Source organism: Tyto alba, unplaced genomic scaffold (genome assembly GCF_018691265.1).
Source record: "Tyto alba isolate M040663 unplaced genomic scaffold, T.alba_DEE_v4.0 Super-Scaffold_44, whole genome shotgun sequence".
Taxonomy (NCBI): Eukaryota; Metazoa; Chordata; class Aves; order Strigiformes; family Tytonidae; genus Tyto; species Tyto alba.
The window spans coordinates 3673465-3697243 of record NW_024881320.1 but is presented as its reverse complement, the minus strand read 5'-3'; the positions used below and the strand labels follow the sequence as shown (position 1 = coordinate 3697243).

The 23779-nt window shown below is 35.8% G+C and overlaps 1 protein-coding gene across 4 annotated transcripts in view; it reads right to left on the bottom strand.

Moving 5' to 3' along the window:
• The window catches only part of IFT81 (intraflagellar transport 81), a 49282-nt gene that overhangs the window by 14409 nt on the left and 11094 nt on the right, over nucleotides 1-23779 (bottom strand). For all 4 annotated transcript variants that reach the window (XR_004409305.2, XR_004409306.2, XM_033008216.2 and 1 more), the window contains exons 8-14: nucleotides 18601-18764; nucleotides 15843-15938; nucleotides 13718-13864; nucleotides 5145-5294; nucleotides 3097-3225; nucleotides 1876-1965; nucleotides 775-861 (exon numbers count right to left, since the gene is read on the bottom strand). Coding sequence is in view for 2 of the 4 variants with exons in the window: in XM_033008216.2 (XP_032864107.1) it covers nucleotides 775-861; nucleotides 1876-1965; nucleotides 3097-3225; nucleotides 5145-5294; nucleotides 13718-13864; nucleotides 15843-15938; nucleotides 18601-18764 (863 nt within the window). In the remaining 2 variants the exon portion in view is untranslated. The remainder of the gene's footprint in view (nucleotides 1-774; nucleotides 862-1875; nucleotides 1966-3096; nucleotides 3226-5144; nucleotides 5295-13717; nucleotides 13865-15842; nucleotides 15939-18600; nucleotides 18765-23779) is intronic.

The window sequence follows — 23779 nt, the reverse complement described above, 5'->3', positions numbered from 1 at the left end:
CCTATATATCCACCCACACTTTAAATGTCCGCCTTTTTTATTTTGAAATATATTCCTTATGTGGGCAAGGCCTTGAAAAATCAAGTCCAGACAAATTGACAGGAGGTGATCTAGTGAGATAAAGCAGATTCATATAAACACATTAACACTGTTCCCACCTGAAAGGACTGCGCTGGTTTAAGCGCCTCCCTTCCCAAAAGCGCTACAGTTCAAGGCAGGCATATACTACATGCACACAAGCTCCTTGCTATACCTATAAGGTTGAATTTTTAAAAAACTGTTGTATGCCAGAATACAAGACAGTCACATTTAATAAAGTATCCTTGCCATCAATTTTAGTGCATTAATTATCCATTGAATTGGCTGGTAATTTAATGAATCCGCTAAATGCATATAAAGATTTGTCTTGATAAATTAATCCTTATTTTATGGTCAGATTCTTCCCTAACAGATGCTATTTAGGTCAGCAGGATTTCTGGCAGATGCATCTTCTTTTACAATATCCTCGCTAATCAAAGCTGCACGGCAGTGGATGGACCAATGTACTACTGTGTTCATTTGCTGATATTCAGAGCAGGAGATGTGAGCGACTGTAGCTGGTCCAGAGCAGCTTCAGGCATGATTTGCATAGCTGTGGGTCACCACTGACTCATTTCCACCTGAAGTGGATTTGTGCTTTCCATATCCGGAGGGAAGGCAGGGAAAATACTGCACCATAGTGAATAACCTGTTGCAGATCATTTATTAATATGCATAAACAAGCCACCATCTTACCTGTTCCAGTGTAGAGCGATTGCTCTCTAACCCCGCTGCACAACTGTCATACTGGATTTTTTTTTCATCACATTCTTGAGTTAATTCCTTATGTGAAAAGGGCAAAAGGGTACATAAATGAAAACTTCAATTGAGTGACACGTGACATTCAGACAGACTGTGTTCTTGTCGGTCTCACACATCCACCTCAGCTATTGGCACACTCACAGACACTTACATAAACCGAGCAGGCACACGGGTATTATTACACCCAGGGAAGCCACTAGCCTCCACTCGCATACTGGCAGATCAGCTGTATACACCACAACATAGCACACAAATTTCCTCTTCACAGCCACATCCATTGCTTTAATGTGGTAGGTTAATAGGGCAGCATTTGCAAGAAGAAAAGAAAAATAATTATAAAAGAGATTAAGGAAGGATTAATATACTTGCTACCTATGAAAAGCCAGCTTTCTAGTAATAGACAACAAATGCTTTAGCTGGATTTCAGTCGTTGACACTTTTAATAAAACCATTAGAAGTAAGTTTTCTGGAAATTTAGTTGATAGATAAATGGATAGCTCCATTTACTTCTATGGCAAGGAGCCAACTTACAGCAGCTGAATGACTTCTTTTTTTTCAGCTCTCTAAAATTTTGAAAACAAATGGATAAATCTGTCATTCCTACAGACCAATATAGGATTTAGATCAATGTATTCAACCATTTGGTGAGATGTTATTTACAATTCATTTAAAAAGGAGAGCATTAGTTGAGAACTTTAGTGCTGAAGTCCAGAAAAAGCTTTGAAAATTATTTGAAAACTAACTTTGCTATGGTTTTGAACCATGATTTTTTAAAATTTTCCCCTGGAGTAGTAATTTTTTTAAATTGCTATAAAGGACAAACTTTCCAGCCTGACTTTGTGCCTGCACTGTCAGCTTTTATGAATCCCAGGCTTTAACGAGTTGGCTGTTGCAAATCGCTGTTGACCCATCCTGCTATTTCCAGCTTTCCTTCAGAGTTGATTATGTCCTTGTACAGTGCTACAGAGACCAGTAAATTAGACTTACTTGTGATTCAGACTTTAGTTACATAAAATGAGAAGTGTTCCTACTAACCTGGCACTTTTGACGCAGCTGTCTCAGTTCTTTGATAACGGGAGCTAAGCTTGCCTTCTTCTCTGCCACCATAGCATTCAGTTTTTTTACCTGATACAGGGACAAAATGATATACATTAACACTAGGATACTAATCACACATTTATTTAATTAGGACTGTGAAAAGAAAGAGAAGTCAACCAAAATATGGAGGGAAAAAAAGGGCAATGAAGCTTCAACTATATATAAGTTTAGGCCTAATTAACAAAGGGAAAGAGCCCATCTTGCAGTGGGGTCATTACCACAAATGAGACAAATTCTGCTCCCATTGTTTCAACCAAGAACATCACAGAGAAGTCCGGAAGGGACCCTATGTGCCAGGCACCCAAAGAGATTAAGGAGCAGGGGAAAATGAAGGAGTTGCATAGAGGTGGACAGAGAAAGAAAGAAATCCTTAAGAAAACAAACAACAAAAAAACCTGCATAGGTTAAATAAAGTATGAAAATGCTAAAACAGAGTGACTTTACAATATTTATACTGAAAATTCAAATTTGATCCAGCTTTCTATTTAAGAGTCATTCTGCTTTAATTATGGCACTTCATTTTAAAAGTGCCTTAATGATTTCAAAGAATGCTATTTTGCTTTTTGCTCCTTTATAATATTTTCAAATTAGAAATTCAAGTTCAGTCTTGCTTCTATGGCTATATGGGAAGTTAAATTAAAACATGGCAGATGTAAGGGCAATTGAAAATTAGACTTTAGAGGAAAAGACAAGATACTTAGCTGTTTAGGCATATTAAGTATTTTTTTAACAAATGCCTAACTCCAGTGATTTACAAGCATTTTAGAAAAATACTCTGTTAACGAGTCAAACCATTTGTCTCTTTCAAATAATGTGCAAGAACAAACATGAAACCACTTCTGAAATCACAAAAAAGTAAAAAGCAACAAAACTTGATATCCCTAATATTTCTGAAGGGGAGGAAAGTAGGAGTTATTTGTAGGATTTATCTTTTTTATAATTCTAAATGTCATCTTCTTAGATGAAAAGAAATGCACATTTTAGTAAACTTTTTCAAGATTACCTTTGCAGATGTACACTCCTTGAAAATCTTTTAAATATATAAACGTAGATTAAGAGAAAATTAAAAAAACAAACAAAAACATTAAACTTGGGTTTATGTGCTGAAGAAGCAGATATTCAAACTGAGGACATACAACAGTTTGAGACCAAAATCACCATTTCAGACATGTTATCTAGTGTCCGGCCTTTCATTTCATCCATTTCACTCTTTACTGCAGATACTCTTTCCAGCTCCTCCTGGGTGTAACTAAATCCAGAAATACCTTTCTTGTCTTCAATAGCTTGCTGCAGACACAAAAAATTAAATGCCAAATGTGAGTCCATTAATCAAGTAACATAGCAAATTCCTTCACAGAGACTAAATATTGTAAGAAAGTGGAAAAGGTAATAAGTTTCTTTTAAAAGTCATTAATAATCTAGCTGCCAGAAAAATACATGTAACTTTTTATCTAGTGCCTGTACAGTAGGATAATAACAACTTTCTGTAAATACAGTGTAAACACATTCAATACCTAATTAAATTAACAGAAAGTTTCCACAAAGCAGACTGGGCTTTAGGTCAGGCTCTGAAGAAGTTCAGTGTGTAAGATCCAGATGTTTAATCTGAAGATGTAGCTAATTATTTTTTAAACAAATGTCAAGTAAAACTAAGTATTGTATTCATTATAGTAATACTAATACCATCTTACCAAATTCTAGCATTACATTACATAAACTTTACACTTAATTAAACGTTGATGTAATAGTCTTTATCAATGCTTGCTCACTAAGCACGTAAGGAGGGTATTTGCTGAAATCTGAAAGCTAAGTGTTGATTTACGCATCCACAATTTGTTAAAAAGCAAAACATTCCTTCTTAAAAGTGCCATATATTTATGAACGCCAAGTCCATTATCCTCAAAACTCTTTTACAACCATATGTTTAAGAAAAGGTTTGTCTCTACTAATAGCTACTGCTACCTTGATGGGAGCATCTTGTAGACTTCAACAGCAGTGTGCAGTTTGGCAGGGCGTTATGCTCAGGGCTAGAAAAAAGTGTATTTGATTCTATGAGGAAAATGTGTGCACTAGTCATCTGGTGGTTAGAACTTTATGAAGTTAAAGCTCTGCAGTTTTACTACAAGGTAGTAAACTTGAATGAGAATATACTCTTTACCCTGTGTAGCAGTTTCACAGAAAAACATCTAGTGCTTTGTCTCTGCTGTGATTTTCCTGTGAGATGACCAGTGTACCTTAGTTATCCTGCTGTAAATAAACTTCATAAGTGTTTATTCACCTTCCTTCTAGCTGAGTAGCAATCATAAGAAAAAGCTCTGATCCTGCTGCTGTGGTGCTCCTTTCTACCAGGTAACAGTTCAGGATTTATTTTTAATTAAACAATGAATACCCTACTGAAATAGCACAACATCCTCCACTGCATATGAGTATCTTTCCAAAGTCTAGCCCACGGATTTTCATATTTTCAGTTTTAATAAGTCAAATGCTTTTGTGTTTAAAAATTAAAAATAGGTACATATAACAAAACAGATGTAAGATAAATAAAAAGAAAGTATTTTGATAACAAGAATACTGATATTGGAAGAAAATACTACAGAAGTAGTATTTCAATTGAGATGCATATATATTCACTGAATGCTTACAGTTATGCAGAGCAGAAATCCTTCTGCTGTTCTGGCTTAGAAAAAGCATTCATCCAGTTTTAAATTTTTCACTGACTGAAATGGATTTTCTTCCAAATATTCTGGGGTTAGAATGTTTCCTTCCTGCCTGCTCTGTTTTTAAATACTATTCCTATATATTTTGAAGCAGTAACTTGAATCCTTCTTGCTGTTGATAATTTTCAAATCCCCTACAGTGTATGTGGATACCAAAAACTAATTTAAGAATCCAGTCTTGCTCTAACTGGAGTTAGTGAAGATTTACCATTGACTTTAAAAAGCAGGGTCAAGCCCTTCAGTCTAAAAAGAAACTGCAGAAAAGTCGTGACTGCCTGTAAGAAACAGTTGCTGAACATAAAAGTACAGCAGCTTAACCTAGTCAACAGACAAAAATAAATTTTATACTCTAATGACTCTTTTACTAGTGATAGAAGAGCTGTGGATGATATACATTAGAATCTAACAAAACAACATCCATCTTACTATATAGCTGTTATCAGGGAAGGATGGGTGATGGACTGTGGGAGCAGTAATTGCGTGTATTACCAACTGCTGCTGAATAGCCTCATGGCGCTGTTTTAGAAGTTCTTCTGTCCTCTGGAGGATACCATACTCAGCTGTAATTTCTGCTATTTCCAGTCGCTTCTTTTTATAAAATGTGTTCTTGCTCCGGAGCTTATTAACATAGTGTTTAAACTGGAAAGAGAGAGAATAGAAATATCATTTAACTTAAAGCAGAAAAGGGCCTTATCACAGACTGTTGCTATATAAAATGTAATTATCCTATTTGGACTGCATATTGAAGATTAAGTGTTTAGAACAGAGGGCTGGAATTCAGGATTCCCAGTGTCTATTTATTTTCAGCTCTGCATTTGTTCACTGAGTGAGATCAAGAAAACCAGCTCTATTGCTTTCTGTCCCAGCTCACTCACTTGAGTAGTGAGATCATTCAGTTCTGCTCACCACCATTTGACAGTTGGAAAAGTAATTACTCTTTGCATAATGTTGTGAGAATCATGGATAATAAAAAAAAGTTATTGTAATAGTAATGTCACTTGTAACAGAGCACCAAATCAGCAGTGCATAGCCCCAAAGAGCTCTGCAGACCAAGAAACATGATAAGAAAGTGCAGAAAAACTAGAAGAGGGCATGGGAAAAGACTATATTTTTTTTCAAATGCTTGTTCTCAATAGTTGAACTTTGTTGTCCTCCTTCCTTGACTCTTGCAGATCTAAATGATATCACTAGCTAAGTGTTTAAAAACAGGAAAATAAAAGCAGAGTCCTTGCATAGAAGCAGAGAAATGCAATACCTATTTCACTCAATGTAAAGCAATACAGAATTTATATTTTTATTAAAGACTAAGTAAGATGGTAACATATTGTTACAGATCAACAGCCTTAGCTAATTTCCATCGGAATCCATGTGTGTTCAATTTGTAACACACCTGAAATATCAGGTGTTGAAACAAACCTGTAATATTTTTCTTTGCCCTGATGTTGTCTAAACAGGCTTAGATCTTATTCTTATGCTTAATGTGAGAGCTACGAGGCAAATGCCAGTCACGGCTCAAAAATGCATTCAGATCCACAGATGGAAAGCAAATAAAATTTATTAGGGCAAATGATGTAAGAACAGGCTTCAGAACGTTTTTTGATGAAGAGGGGTTCAGGGTGTGCAGAGTGAGCATAAAACAGGCAGCCCCAAAGCGAAAACAGGAATCCTACTGCCACTGATACAAGTTTAAACCTCAAACATAAAAGAACTTAGATTTTGAAATGTGCATTAATTTTTTTCGCAAAATTATGCCTCTCCCTTCTAAAGAATAAATCCAAAAAACCAATGTGACCACAGCATAAGAACCCCCAGAGTAACTGTATGTTCTATAAAAAGTGTCCTGGGCAAAATGCCCAAAATGAAATCAACCCTGTTCATCTGCCATCCTGTGCAATATCTAGGCCAAAGCTGCTTCTCTCTTGCTATGCTCCAGAACTATTTTTAAAGCCAAAAGCTATAAACGTTTTTGGTGAAAGAACAAACCCACAAATTACTCAATGTGCTCTATGCAGATTGGACTATGTGTGGCTTTGGAATACCATTTTACATTGTGCGTACTACCTAGGACAAGGATAGCCAAGGTCACCTAAGCCACAGCACTGCCCAGCAGAGCCAGTTCTGGTACTGCCATACTGTCTTTGTTATATTCTTGGCACACTTAATACAGTATTACCAGAATTCATTCTTTTTCATAGCAAATTCAAATATATCCTCTTAGTTAATACAAAATACTTTTTTCCCCAACTCCTTAGAAAATACCAAGTTTTCGGTGATTTTCAAGAGATTACAGAACTATAAATACAATCTCTCCGGCTAACTGAGGAAAATTTAAGGGAAGCAGAGTCATCTGTCTTGATCAAGTAGTTCCTGAGATATTTCATCTGGCCATTGGAATATAGCAAAAAAAAAATTATGTAAAAGATTAAACTATTTAATATGTGAACACATACAGCTATCAAATCTGAACAATTTTCTGTCAGTTTATCCCAGGATGAAAAGCAAACTTATTCTCTTCACTTCTATAGCTACTTTTAAGGTCTTGAAAATAGCTCCAGTGGGAGGTAGAGTATTTGCATATTCCATATTCAGAGCATAATGCATTTTACAATGGAAGTCAGAGGATCTTGTTGATTAAAGAACTGATTCCACCAATGTTCTATTATTAGTTGATTAAGTTAGGACTATATAATAAAAATGTAATCCAAAACGAACCACAAGCTGCTCACATTGATGAGTGAAACCTATTTGTTTTAGGAGATGGATGTCTATCTTTTATCACAATCTCTGGCTTTTTAAAAGCAAACTTAACCTTTCACATAGCTTTTATTGCAGGAAACAAGGTAAACCAAGATATAAACAGTAGCAAAATGATAATATCTGTAGAAAATCAACCAGCTTGGCAGAATTTTCAAAAGACCTCATCTACTCCAAACGGAGCACAGATTAGCCCCTCAAAGTCTCCCTAACTGAAGGCTTCTTTAGATCCAGGGCCAAATTTGGAGCTGGAGTTATTAGATTTGACTCCACTTAAACCAGCAGCTTGTAGGAATCTTATGGCAAAATTAGGTTTTTTCAGCCTAAAACTTGAGAATCATTCTGTAGATTTCCAAAACTTAAAAATAAGCTTCTTGTAAAATACCAGTGCTTTAATTTGTGTAAGCATTACTTGTGATGCTTTATATATCTCATGCTCTCATCTACATGTAGTTGAAAAATCAAGCCCTTAAAATGCTTAAAACATTGTTATTTTACTGTGGTACAAGGTCTTTTAAATCATTTGCATAGTTCGCAAAAGAATAACATTGTCTAGCCATATCACTTTAAAGTTAACTAACCAAGAGGAATCCATTACGGAGCAGCAGCATTTTCCCATAGACCAGGTCAACTGCTCCCTGTGCAGAAACTCAGCCCGGCCGAGAGAATTCCCATGGATCTGTCAGTGCCCGCAGTGATGTACCATTCAAGGCTATGTCCGCTAGTAAGCTTTTCTTTCTCAAGCAACTTAACACAAATAGTTATTTGAGCTTCAAAGATTAAGTAACTGGACAAAAACCAAATGCTGGCACTGAGTTAGCAGTTAAAGTAAACAAGCCTGGAGACTCATGTTTGCTAGCTGAGTCGGAGCCTCCTGAGATATAAAAACTATCCAAATGAAAGCAAAGAAGGATTATGGCTTTTGATTTGGCTATTTTTACGGGTGACTGTAACATAACAAGCGTGGAATCTAGATTATGAAATAGAGTGAATGAAAACAGAACTTTCATCTCTCACATCATGTCCTGAAGCATGCAGGTATCTAGCATCCCTAGGCAGATTTCCTGTATTATGTTCCATTTTTATTGAAAGAATCCAGCAACGCTAGTACTTTATGCTTCTCCACTTATTCCAGTCTGAAAGAGATCGCTATCACCAGATTAAGTCTTACCATGCTTTTGTGAAGTAATTAAGTATTACGACAATTCTAAATACGACAAATCGAACCACAGCTATTAAAATGGCTTCTCCAGGACCACAGGGAGTCTGGCAGGTTACCCCCCTCCAGGAAAGCACATAAGCGTGTTGACCACATGCTTCAGTGCACTGCGGAACTGGGATCAAAGCCCAGCTCCTCTAATGCTTAAGTCTTACGCTGTCACTCTAAGCCCATCATTTCATCTCCTTAAAACTAACATTTGCCCCATGTGAAGTCTTCACAAGGTTCTTATTCCAAGATCGTCATTAAAGGAGAAAACGGATAAACTTGTTTTCAGAAAAGAGCAAATCCCAGATTAATCCCTCACTTTTGAGTCAAATCTTCAAAAATAGTATTTTCTGGATTACTGTATCAATTTGATTGTGTGATAGTAATCAAAATATTCTTCATATGAAAGAACTACAGAAAATAACATGTTAATTGTATCTATAAAAAAGAAAATACATTTCTTTCTGAAATGCATAATCTAAACAAGGTTCCAAATACTTTTGTTAATAAAATTATTTGCATAAGCACAATAATTGCAGAAAATCTTAGCTATCTCTTTTTTTATTAATAATTGAGGAACAGATGTTTTAATTTTCTAACTAGACCAATTAACAGGATACAAACTGTCCAAAGTATTAAAATTCAGTTAGGAAAAGTTCCTGATCATGACAGATTTTCAGTATTTTTTTTCTAAGAGGCTCTAAATTTAAGCTAGTACAGCCACTGTTGTATGAGTTACTAGCTTTATCCATGGACAAACTTCTAAAAGATATGAGCAGTATTACCTCAATCTATTAAAATGAAAGTATTCTACAGCCTGTTCATTGGACAGATCAATCAGGAAAACTCTTCATTAGCATTAAGTAGGATATCTCTTCTAGAAGTGCTTGCTTCTGGTCAGGAAAGAAGTATTAAAGAATTAGCCATTACTAATAATTTGGATCAATCAGAATATTTATAATGAAAAACCATTTTCAGTTATCACTGAAAATTAACAGATCAATAAAATTGATGATTTATTCATGCCAGTGGGTGTTGAAAGAGCATTCCGTTCCGTTCAGACTTATCTGAATCACTGCATACATTTGGCTTAAATGCTGGTTAACTTCTTACAGCAAAAAGCTTCTGTCTTCTGTAGGAATCCTACAGATCTGCCACTTTTGCTCTCACAACTTGACTACCAGCTACTCTCCCATTTTCATGTGTAAGGAGCCTTTGACAGACAGGAATATAACTGTACCTAGAACCTCAGTTAAAAGTTAAGGGAAAGATAGCAAATTGATAGGATAATATAGCCTGGCTCCTGGCTTAAATCATTTAATGCTCGAGTTGTGAGCTCCTTTACAGCTACTCTCTTAAAAATCCATCCACCTAGTTTGGAGCTAGGTAACTGTTCCTGGTGCATTCAGATGGACCCAACGGTTTTAGAGGAAAACTGACAAGATCTATGGTCCAAGACTGACTGTTTTCTCAGTTCGCAAATTGAAACATTTTAAAAATTGTTTTACCAGGGGGCAGGTAGGCGTGGATGAGCATTTGTATTAAAAGAAAAAAACTCCTGTCAATGATTATGTAAACCTCGCATATCTGTTAGCAAACTGATAGGGCTTTGTAAGCTGCATTCTCAAAAACATATTCAACTACTGTAATTAAGCACAGCAATGATACTGTTCTATTCTGATACCTTGGGAAAGTCCAGGTTCTTGGGGGCCTATGCTGAACTCTGCAAAGTACAATGCGTTGTGTAAAAAGCTAAAAATATCACAGCTTTACCTAGGATCACTTGTAATTGAACCATCTAGCCTTCTAAGTGTCAACATTTGATTCCCTAATTTTCAGGATCTGACAGCTGCAGCTAGGAGCCTGCCAGCTTTACCCCATGCTCATTGTACTTTGTTTGAAGTATTTAAAAAGATTTCATAATCCCTGAAGCAGACAATTTATTCCTACCTTTTTGTGCTTGATGTAAATGAATTGGTTCTTCCCTGCTGTTTCTTCTAAGTTGTATCTAGCTGCACAACCTCTCAACCAACTGGAATGCTGTAACATTCCTTTTTATGGTTAGAGGAGAAAGCAAAACACTAGCACCTAAAAACATAAGCCAGGATTGACCTTTTGGTGAATGAAGTGCTAAGAAGACTTCAACTGGAGATACAAATACTGGTATGGGAGCACAAGCTAGGAAGGCACTGATTCTTCGATGGCCAAGTCTTGTGAGTGCCATGACATAAGAGGATACAGCAAAGTGAGACAAAGAGAATATAAGAAATACTGAGTATAGGAGAAAAATAATTCTTTGATTTAATTGTAGCATTTAGATAGGTTAAATGTGGCAGGATTGAAAGACCATTTTAAACTCAAGACAGCAAAACTATTTGTTAAAAAAACCCTCTTTTTTTTTCTTCTTTGTAAATGGAAGAACTAAACGTAAAATGTGTGTGACTGCAACAAGAAAGCAGAAGGAAGCTCTCGGTTGTCAGAGAGTGCAAAGTGAAGGTTGAATGTACAACCTCTTTCTGTACCCACTGAACATACGTATCACAACAGTGACTCACCACTACTACATTAATCAAGATTTCCTTCAGTATTGGCTCAAAGCTGGAGTAACAGAGCACTAAACCAGAAAATACAAATTTAAAAGCATAACATCAGAAACAAATCTATAGCAAAAGGTTGTGTGGTGAGTGATGAACCGAGACTTTTACTGATGAGAGATAACCTGTTCCCTTCACTTTTGCTTCATCACCTCTTCCCTCCCAACTTACCTGTCTCATCTATCAGTCCTGTTTTCTCACAACCTAGGCTCTGAAGCAGGACTGTTTCTGTAATAAGTGTTTGCAATGTAATTTAATGAGATACAAAGACTATAGTACCAAAGTCCTATGCATTATTTTTCGCAGCAGATATTTACAAAAGAATTAAATATCACTATCTCCATTTTCCAGATGAAGAATCTGCGACCTTTGAAAAAGAAGCGATCAAAGTCATCAAGAATTCAAATCCTTTCCTAGTTTTTACCCATAGGAAACACTCTTTTTACTTCCTACACTGGTGCCCATGAGTACCACTACAATATACCTAAAGAAGTAATAAGCCAGAAGAGGACACAGTTTCCACAAGAGTGGCTTCCTTGGGCCAGTGTGCAGAAGGTATTTTACAAAACAAGAAATGCTTCTTATGAAAAGACAAACACTTCTTATTTTAAGCTGATGGTTTTGTCCAAAGTGTTCAGTCATTTATTCTTCATTCCTCAAAACGAAGACTTAAAAAGATTTTAAAAGTCAAAAGCAGAACATATTTTAACAAAAGAAATGCAGGTTATGTTCAAAACAGGTCTTGTCTTTTTTCTGTCTTGATCCTCTTCCCTGTGCAAGACAATTAACTTGAATTTTTCATTATTAAGCCTTTTACAAGATTCTGTAACCATATTTCCCTCTTACCCTGCTCTCCTTGGATTACTATGGATCAGAGTATGTTGTCCCCCCAAAAAACAGGCACAACACAAATTATTTCTTACCCTACAGACCTTACAGTGCATTTACAGATAATGTAAAACATATGTTGCTGTCTTGGTAATGCATTCTTTTTGATTAATTCAACACTTCTTTCCCATCACGTCATGAAACACAGTTGTCTGCTTTCTGTTTTTATTTTTACTTAAGTCATCATCAAAGACTTTAGCAACATGCCCACTGGGGCTGAAAACCTTGTAGTGGAGAGAAATCTAATGCAGTGGTCATCTTATTATTGCTACCTGCGGAATGTGTATGGTATGTTATGGTAAGAGAAATCAACATCTTAAGTCTTCAATGTCTCTGTGCCTTTGCTTCCACCTGTAGTTTTCATCTTGATTTACAGAAAGGAAGAAAAGCAAAATGGAGCAAGTGAAGTATGCATGGATTCCATATTATACATGAGTGTACACATACACGTTTCCATACTTGATTCACTCTCTTAAAGAGAACTGATTTTTGTGGAGCAGGCATGTCCTATGGGATCAGGAAGGGAGTTCCTTCTACAAAGGGTGTTCCCTCTATTGGGTAGTACATAAGAAAAGCATAGAAACAGACAAAGAAAAAGAAAGCAAAGTGTTACTCTTGATAAATCATGGCAGTGCAAATTAACACAATGTGGAGGGAATTAAAAGATATATTAAGTCAAAGAATGATGCAGCTAAAATACTCTTGCTTTAGCGGTTCTGCCTGTAAATACACTTAGTAGGCTTTTTCCAAGCTGAGAAAAATTATTGTCTTAAGAAAAGTCAATTCATTTTGCTGACAAACCACTACCCAGCTGCAGCAGCCTTATTCTTTGCAAACTTTTGAAGAAGAAAAAGCTGCTTTGATAAGTACAGCCTCAAATAGAACCCTGCCTGAGCAAAGCCTGCATTGCAGCTAAACTTCAGGAGGGTCTGGGAAATTTTTTTTTAAGTGAAAACTTTTGTGGGTAATAAATACAACAGGACTAACTGCATTTCTGATAATTTTATGGTATCATGCTTTATGATTATATATAGAGAATGGATAGTAATGCAGATTTTTATTATATAATAAACAATAAAATTAATCTACATTACTTACTACTTGTATTCCTAATACCCTCATTAGTCTTGTTGACTTTTATAATTAGTTATTTCTGGTCATACCATTGTGACGATATTGACATTATTTTGACTCAGAGTCTGGAATGTTAAGACAGCCCAATATTAAGTCCTCATGTATCTTTCAATCTATTAGGTACAATGTAAAAAATTTAAATTAATAATTTAAAAATAGCTACAAATCAAGCCCTGCTGCAGCATAGATATTGGAAAGCATTTAAAAGCACCAGACAGCATTGTACTATCTGCACATTAAAAAAAATGAAAATCTTCAAATATGTTAATTTTGGAATTTGATGACAAAAAATGTGCATTAAAAAAACAGAGGCCACTCTGTTGCAGTGCTGAGGCCATGTAGTTTTACAATGTACTATGAAAATGGCTAAGATACTGTAGAAGCAGTTATTCTACTCTAAAGATAAAAGGAAATTGCAAGTTAACAAATATTGGTCCATTTCTTACAAATTTCCTCTTTCTTATAGTCACAGTTACATTGCATACCTCATCCCCTTTCAGAACTTCAGAGCCTTCTAACTCATGGGCCTGACTGGTCTTCTGCAGCATCTGCCTTTCAGTGCTGGACATCTCTTCCTTAGCAGCTTGCAGTTCTTCTGCCTTGGCTTCCTTTTTCCGGGAAATTATAGATGCCTGCACGATCATTAAAAATGCATATGGACAAGTAAAGTAAAAATTGCCTTGTTTAGTCATTAGTAAAATGTAATCCATTAAATTTCAGGCATTGCACCACTGAAACCACATTTTAACTGTCAGAAACAGATTTTCATTAGGAAATGTGAGCATGTCTCACTGCAAAGAAAAAAGCATCGATTACTCATTATATACAGTGGGTTAAACCACAACTTCATTGAAGTTGATTGCAGACTCCCAACTTTCTTCAGTACAGCCAAGACTTCAAGCATACCAGATTCATGTTGATTTATTTTACATTTTAGATTTACATTTCCTCACCTCGTTTTTTCATTTTCATTGAAGAAAAAGGTAGGCATTTTAGCTGCTCCATTTCTTCTGCTTAGTCCATTTTTGTGCATATGTAAGATACACCAACATGGCTTAACTAGAAAGTTATCCAAGATTTCACAAATGTCATAATACAGATTTTTATAACTCCAACCTACTCCAACCTACAGAAATATGTTATGCTAACAGCAGAACTGGCAAATAGCTAGAAGACGATGAATAAAGCAATATAGTACAGAAATAGTGTCGATTACAGATTTCATTATTTTTGAGTCTAGAAGATAAAGCATTTAAAAAACAGTATTTTATACATGACAGAATATTTAAAACTACCTAAGATTTGACCAGAAGCTAACTGATTTGGGAACATAAGTATACATTAGTTCAGGAAACAAAAAGCATTTTTATCTTGATAAAGTATACTATTTCAAAATATTTTAAAATAACACAACATATTAATTTAGATGCACGCCCATGAATTTGGAGGCATGCTTGGTTTCTTCATATGAATGAGAAAACTTAAGAAAAAACGAAGCAAAACACACACTGGTTTTCTCACACTAGGTTAAAAGGATCAGGTTTATTTCTAAAAATATATCTAACAGAATTCTGCTGGGGTAGTATCTCAGCTCTGCTTCATGAGATATCTGCAGTGACAAATTGTGGTTCAATATATATGATTATTTTGAGAAACAGAAGCCAGTCCCTGGCAGAACAAAGCAAAGACCACCATGTGCTTTCAACTCACAGCAGCAACCTGAACTCCTGGAGAGGTTCCTCCCTTGAACACAGCTCTACCACAAGCCAGTTGGTCTGTGGTACCAGCACATTACGTAGCAGCTTTTCTCTCGGGAAGAAGAGCATCTCTTACAAAACATAATGGTGTGTTCCATATTGCGTATGTGATTGAACTGCAGTATACATTTGATCACAATTTTTTTCCTCCCACTGATATTTTTTACTTAAGCCTTTTTATTTTTTAAACCATCACCATAAGCATCATCATGAAAATCTTCAGTAAAATAGCAGCAGTACAAGTTGCCTGGAGAAGAAATCACTTACATTTCTGCATAAGCTCTGAAAATCTGAGAGTACATAAAACCTTTTGATAACTTGTGAATTTACTAAGACTAGACTAGACAGTCTATTTTATAGAAGGACTGTTTTATAGCCTCAGGATGAAAAAAAAAAAAAAAATCAAATAATATCTTTTTACTAGATGTAACGGCAGAAATAGCATGTGGTCAAACACAAGCAAGGGCTCTAACTGAAAGCAAGCCTTGCATCCAGGTCTGACTGCAGCAGCCAGCCCACATGCTGCCTTTTAAGAATCTGTCCACAGCTGGAGCTTTACCAGAATAGCTCCTCCAAAATGATCCTTCCAAAATTACTGTGATGCAGCTGAAGGGCAACACCTAACCGCTTAAGGGCAGTTGTCTATACAAACTCACTAACGTGACTGAAAGCAATTGTTTGACTCAGCCCAACACATACATATGTTCAATAGCTTTTTATTTTCTTTTTGTCCGCCGTTATTATGTACTTCTACTGATTTATGCTAAATAAAGAAAAAATCAGTATGTAAAACAATCAGTGTCTGAAATTGCTCTACTGCTTCTGCTTAAAAAACTGTTTTGTTCCTTCTTACCTGTTGGCGATACATGGAAAATTTACTATCAATTGGCTCATACTTCATCATTCTTTTCTCAATAAGCTGATTCATTTGTGCATTTACTTCATTTATCTGTAAGACAGAGTGGAAAACTAAGGAAATTGAGTTCTGTTTCTTTGTCTTCTCCAAGAATTAAATGCTTTGCAAATCAGATTTACAATCCAACTAGTTCCATTTTTAAAACAGAGAAACAAACCCAAAAAACTCAATGAGTCATTAAGTATTGGCCAGGAAGAGGCTGTGTTTTTGGATTTCCAGTCTGTGCCTTTATGATAAGGCAGAAGTATGACGTTGGCCCTGAAAATGAAGTAAACTGGTGTACGTGAAGAGAAAATGCATGTGAATTGGTTCAGACAGAAAAAAGACTGACGCTGTCACATACTATGTGAAAAATGTAATTTTATCCATCTTAACTAAAATTCCTTTTCACTCAACCAATTATGAGAAGTTTAAAGGGGAGCAAATAAAGTCTAAGTGATATCAAATTTCACCAATACTTTCAAGAGTCACAGACCATCATATTCCAGCTCTATGGTACTTTCTTTCTATTGCCAGAAAACGCACAAGTTTGTCCACAGTCCCAAATTGTTGATCTTCATTCTAGCTGAAGCTTTAGAGCCCACTGCATCTGGAAACTCATAAACAGCTATACCAGCATACTGATTCCAGCATTTCCATTCCTGACAATGCTACACTGGGACTCTCATCAGCCATGGAAACCACAGCCCTAGCAACCTTCCTTTAATTCTCTGCTAACTAGATGAGTACTGATAAGCAAGCAGTGTAAATATGTGCTGAAATCCAGTAAAGTCAAAATGTAATGCAGGTACACTGCTGGGCATGACCCTAACATTTTTATGAGCAATATCTGTGTACTTTGAAAGCTAAATACTTCAAATAAAGTGCTCAATAGGACTAAAAATGCTCCAACACCTGAAAAAAAATCTCCTGTAAATTTTATTCCTTTACAAAAGCTATTAGTGGCAGAACAGGCCTGAATTTGAAGATGGCATAAGAATTCCCTTCTGTGAATAAATTCCTGGTTTATATATTTTAGAATACATGATAGGAGCATGCTTAGAGCAAGTCAGCTCCTTTTTAAGACACTGAGATAAAAGAAGGCTGACTTTTTAAAAAAAAATGCTGTCTAAGGGCATGCAGTGATAACAGCCAAGTATATGACATGTTTTTATGTTCTATTAAGAAGAATATACTTCCAAAATGCAACAAATTGAAAGGTTACCTCATGGAAAAAGAGGAAAAAAATCCCACAACCTTGAAGCTTTTTAAAATATTGCCAAAAATCTAACAATACTCTTGGAAAAGAAAGGTGCAAAACAGGGCTTCAATTATGCCTAAAAGAAATAACTGCAACTACAAATACTGTTTTGATTAGAAGAAATGAACTGGGAAAGCAGAGGCTGAATCACAGAGCTGGTTTATTATTTCAGACCTAATCTACCATTTAGTAATGCTGTCATCCTTAAAAGTATAACAATCGGAATCCAAAATGGCATTAGGCTGTCACTGATTTTACTTTTGTAAAAAGTAGTCTTAACCTTAAAATAGAATGTATTCTTGATGATACTTGACTGCTGATTCTTGTCTGATCCAAAAAAGCCGTGGGCATTTCTTTATTGCATTACTTTGGCATGTTCTCTGTGTGAGTGCACAGGCTAGTATGATGTTGTTGGAGTTGCGGAACGTCTCTGCTTCAAGACACAAGAACGGCGGGTGGCAGCCCTCGTGCCTGTGGGTAAATCAGTCTCTGGTCTATTACAAATACTCTGTTTCCTCATTACCTGTCTTTCACAGCAAAGCCAGAGTTGGAGATCCTGAGAACATTAAAAAACTGATAAGCTGACATTTAGACTGAACAGTGTACCTAATAGTATGTAGGACTAGTCTTCCTACCCTAACATTGCTGTAAATCTTCATCACCACCAATAGAAATAATAATTATTAGCATTCCTCTAAATTCTTCTAGAACCCAATATTATGTATTTAATCTTTCATTTAGGATTATGCAAATATGAAAACTTCACTGAGTGAAATATATGTGTACTTCTGTGGCAACAAATCCCTCTGCACATTTTGGATACATACTACAAATAAGGTGTTTTGCTCATTCTAACACAATTTGCTTTTAACTTCTGAAAAAAAAAAAAGGAAAAGTAAATCAAGTATTTGATACTCAAATTTCCTTTGGTCTTACCAACTAACACAAATGATATAGACCTATTCCAAACACTGAGGAGTTCTGAGCCATTGCACATTGATTAAGACATAATATTGTGAGGATATATCACTCAGAATGGTGTTCACCACTCCATAAACACTCTCTGTGTTGGCATAAACTCCCTTGATGTCAGTGAGAGTTTAAAACAAGTGAAATCTGAAGAGAAGAAAAATCAAACCTTTAGTGCTACATCAACATCTCTGCTCATGCCATAGCAAATTGCTAACACAATTTTCTAAATAAGATTTAAGGATATGGCTGGGTTTGGCTTGGGTTTTTTTTGTTTGTTTGTTTTGTGGGTTTTTTCAAAAAACTTCTCTGAGACTTTGCATTTAGTGATTAACACATCCCCTTTTGGATTAAAACTGAAGGGACATTCCTTTGGGAATTAAACATTTTCACAAGGATATAAAGTAGGGATAAGAAAACTACAGTGTACAAGAACCTCAGACTATGCTATGGAACACAAACTAAGTGTGATCGTGGTCAGCTTACCTTGATTTCAAGTACATTGAGATCAGATTGACTCATAGCTGGCTCTGCAACCACCTTTTGTAAGAAATACACTGAATTCTTCTTACTTTCAAGCTCTCTAGGTATTTTTTCAGTAACCAGGTATGAATTGAAATTTATCTCCTCTTCCAGTTTCTTCATTAAACCTTAAAAACAAATTAAATCAGTGTGTGTCTATAAAAGTAATGTAGCGGATAATTGAGTTTGATTTCACCAACACAATGAAGTATTTAGCAGCAGATTACAGTAACAGCAGCATAACATTTGAGTCTTCTTTTCAACGCTCACAGAAACAGGTAGTTATTTGATTTAGATTTTTAATCTGGATGTTAAACAATGTAATAGGTATTATTACCCATCTGTATCTCTAACATGGAACTATTAACTCCTTGACAGATTCTTTTCATCAATAAACAAATATTCTTCTTATATGAAGAACAGCTGAATCAGATGCAAAATTCAACATGCAGCATAGATACAGTAAGCCATTAACTCTACGTGTGTCTTACACACATTAAGATATTGGATTCTCTGTTATTTCTTCTGTGTTGTGAATTACATTCTTCCGAAATTTAAAAAGTTAAGAGCTAGACTTTTGTTGCTTATGCACATGCAAGATGAGGGGCAGCAAAGCATGTCACAGCTATGCTGACTTGCTCAGAGCATTTTCAAAGCTTGAATTCCTTGGAAGTTCCCTGGCTAGAGGGATAGAGCAAGCATCCTGAAGTTGGTCCTACACATGGATTGCATAGGTCATTCTTTCATGTGAATTATTTCATCTACAGACAGAAATTATCTCAGGATGAATCCTTTATCTGTACAAAGATCTTAATTTGGCCTAGCTCATGTATAGATTTGTTATATCTTTGGAAATTCTCCCTTAAAATAAAACTTTATTCCAATCTGGCATCTAAAGAGGCCTTAAAATGAGCAGAATTTAACGTATATCTACTTCAAGGGTCTTTTATATTGCTGGAAGACTTACAAATCTCCCTGTAAATAGCACGCTATTTTTTCTTGTAAGAAAAAGCGCTTCATCTCAGGACAGTATTTAGACTGAGAACGCTGAAAATAATAATAAAATAGAAAAAACAAGGAATTCCTCAGTAATGTCAAAAATTCCATTGCGAAATGCAACCCTATTTAGAAGTTTTGCTCTCCACAAGCCCAACGCACACTGCACATCACCATGCTTATGATGATTTGGCTCTTGCTAGAGAGAGTAATTTAGCCTCCTTAACAGATAATTTATAAACAAAGGCAGGTACATACAGATAAGAACAATATACAGCTAGAAAGAGGGGACAGAATAAAATAAAGCATCTATTTCAATTCCATTACACAGTCTTTGCTGACAACAGGCAGTTTAGTGCAATTACTCCTCCGAGACACCTGTGCCAAGGACTACAGTAAGATTTGGAAGTTATATGTCAGATGAGAGTGGGAATAGGTATTTCAGAATATTTTTCATGATCTAGATGACTAAAAGGTAAGTATCCCAGGTATTTTTTTAAAACTACTTGCTAGATTTGGGTGGGGTTTTTTGGAGGGGGGAGTTTCCATATTTGGGAGAATATGGAATTGCCACGAAATGCCAAGTAAAACATGCCTCTTTCATATAGTGCACAAGCAGAGAAAAGCTCAAGTACAGAGATACAGTAGTACAGCTGGTGTTGCTGAAACAGAGGTGGGAGAGGATGGAGGTGAAAACAGAGTTTTTGGTTCCCAGGCTAAAAAGCCTGCCGACCACATCACTGACTGACAGGAGAAGGTCAGAACAAAGTGAAATACAAGCTTAGGAAAAGGGACCCCGTTATTCTGCCACCATTTATCGCTAGAAACACCGTACTGACAGATCCTCCTCATCCTCTGCTCCCAGCTCAGACTGAAAGAAAGCTACTTGCTTTAGCTGCCAGAGAGGAAATAAGCCATTATTTTTGAGAAACCCTCAAGAAATAGAAGCAAGAAAACAGATCCTAGGGAAAGCAGCGTTGCTAGCAAAGTCAAGTCAACACAAACTAAAAATGAGTGGGAATTCCTCTTTTCCACTGGTTTAGTTTGTTGATTTCTGTGTTTATGAAAAGCAACACTACCACACAATCTTTTCCCCTTGGTGAAAAGGTCATTTACCTTGTGCAAAACAAACAGCATCAACTGCAGTTTCACAATGGCAAGCAGAGTTACTCTACGTATGCAATAGCCATTATGTACTTGGCAGTACAGCTGTACCCCGAGGAACACACTTGGGCTTACTGAGAGAGAATTCCCACTTCTTTCTTCCAGAAGAACTCAATTTCAGTCTTCTTCAGCCCACAACAGAGCTGGGCAGGAGGGACCACATTTTAATGTCTCACTAGAAATCTACCACCTCTGCAAATGCAGCACAGCTTCCCACGTACACTGTGAGCTGAATTATCACCTCAGAACCGACTAGGAACACAACTCCCAATTTGATATTTATAACCAAAAGCTGTGATGTGGAAATCAAAGTGATATCAATTAAATTCTGATATTAATTATTCATATTTTTATTTAACCAAACTGATTTCTTGGTTTCTTCTTAGTAGCAAAAAGAATCTGCATATATAGCCTATACTTTATTCTTAGTACTACTTGTTTTCTTATAAAATGTACTAAATAATTTATTGCAGATATGACACTAACCTCAGGAAATAACCATACCTAAACAATTGCTTTCATAAAGGCGGGGACCTACTGACTTCACAGGATATAACCTTGATCATTATCTGGATTTATTTCTTAGATAACCTGAGAGCTATTACCAACTTCTTTTAAACACTGACTGGTTCTGCATCATGCTTGTTCTTGACAGTGCCACAAGCAATGAAGCGAGTTAAAACTTGACATCTCACTGGGGAAAGACATTATGATGTCAACATCCCTCTTGACTAATGTAGTTTCTTTCTTAAATACTTTGGATATATTTTTCCTCCTATACGATTCAACATATGGAGAAGTGACTACCCAAGAACTAATTTTGCTGAACCTTAAAAAACAAAACAGAGCAGCTCTTGTTTTATCTTGTTTTTTTTCAGTGAAAAACATTCTTTTTTCAAATTCCCAGGCTAGAGGAAAGAAAAGCAAGCATGCTTTAAATCTTTCCATTACACATATAAATTCTGTTTTTAATGTTTTAACATTGACTTATGGTTACAAAATCTACATACGTAAGCTGCACAGAAAGTCTGGCTCTGTGCCCTAAGGTTATTTTAGCAAGGTTCTGCCAACCACGTATTTACATGTGGAAAGCTATTAACAGCAACTCCTCATGTTTTCCATTCAAATTTTTTTATTATTATTACAAAGAGAGGGATGGGAGAAAGAGTTTCTCAGTGCTTGCTCAGTCATGTAGGAAAGTGGCAAGTTTCTCTGCATAATTCTACTAATGGATTTTGATTCACCTTGTGCTCAGATTCCTACTTCTTTTCCCTCTACAGGCTACCTACCTATGGTGCACCCTATACCAAATCCATTTGCAAAAACTGTTTGGTTTTTTTTCAAGGGAAAAATTAAAAAAAAAAAAATAAAAGAAAAAAAGCAAAAAAAAATAAAAAAGCACACTCATTTTATAGACTATCTGCCAACACTTTGATTAATATCACACAGGAAGGCCACAGCAAAGGCACATACAGAACAGACCTCCACATGGCATTCACTTACACCAAAGCCTTCACCTCCCTTTCTGCAGTCATCCTCAGCAAGAGCACGGAAATTGATTCCCTCCACAGCTTCCAGTGGTATCACTTTTAATTTCCCTGTATTAAACAGAAGCCTGGAACATGCAGACACTGATAGATTATGATCAAATCATCCCTTTGATACCTTCTTGAAAAACTAAAAAGCTTCCTGAACTTGCCATTGTAAGTTATGCTTTCCATGTTTATAATTATTAATGATGCTCTTTGAAAAATCTCTCTGACCTTTCAACACTCCTCTTGAATTCTGGTCTATGGACACAGTGTTGCAGTGATGAACGTAACAGAGCTACAAAGAGGGGTAATATAACTCTCCTATTTCATTTTCTTTAATAAATAAATGCATGAGTAGCACCAAATCTTTGACACTGGGAGCTCCAGTTCTACCATTTTTACACCATGACCCACAAGTCCTTTTTAGGGTCACTTCCTAAGAAAGAGTCCCACATGCTGTAACTACATTGCATATACATTATTCCTAGAGGAATAAAGTGGCATTTGGCTATTCCTTAAAATATATACTGTTGGCATGGGCTTGGCTTCCTAAGTCATTATGGTCACTTTGAATCAACAGTCTGTTCTCCTCATTATTCAGTCATTTCCTGAGTTTTTATTTTGCCTGACAATTTCACTAGTGATCATTTGCTATTTTCTTTCATATATCTGATACAAATACTAAACAAAAAAAGAACCAAACACTGGTTTATGCACGTCCTGATTAGAAACACATCCACTCAGTGATGATACCCCAATTAATTTTCTTTCTAAAACTTCCAGTAAACTCCTTTTAATCCTTTCAACAGAGATTGTGTTGAATTTTTACTGCCTCGTTCATTCTTCAAAATGGGGTGCAAGAGTCAATGGTCTTAAAAAAGCCAACCACAGCAATACTATTAATCTTGCTAATAGTATTTTATTAATTACCAGACTTGTATTCTCATCACAGATATCAAATCTGCTTAAAAGTGCTTTACCCCTGACCTTGCATCAATTGACAGTGACTTTATAATAAAAAAAAATATCATTTAAAGACAAAAATAAAGTTCCACCTAAGCCATTCTTTTACCAAATACATCTATAGCTTTAATTGTAACATGAATTGCAGTGGACATCATTTAAACTTGGAATTTTAGGGAAAGATAGTTCTAAGGAAAAGAAAAACGTTAATGTTTTCATTTAATAGCATCCTTGATTTCTATTTTTTCACCAAGTGTTCAGAATTACATAAAACAGACATCTATACAAAGCAATTCCTCTTTGACTGGTGTCTTTGAAGTGTTCAGTGCTCTAAATCTATTACTACATATTAACTTAATGAAGTATATAAATTACACATTTCACTGTTTATCAACAACAATCATCTTAACACATTCTTTTAATCAATATTTTCAAGTTAGTCATCTACTTCTTAGTATTTCTGCCAATAAAGTGAACAATAATGTCCT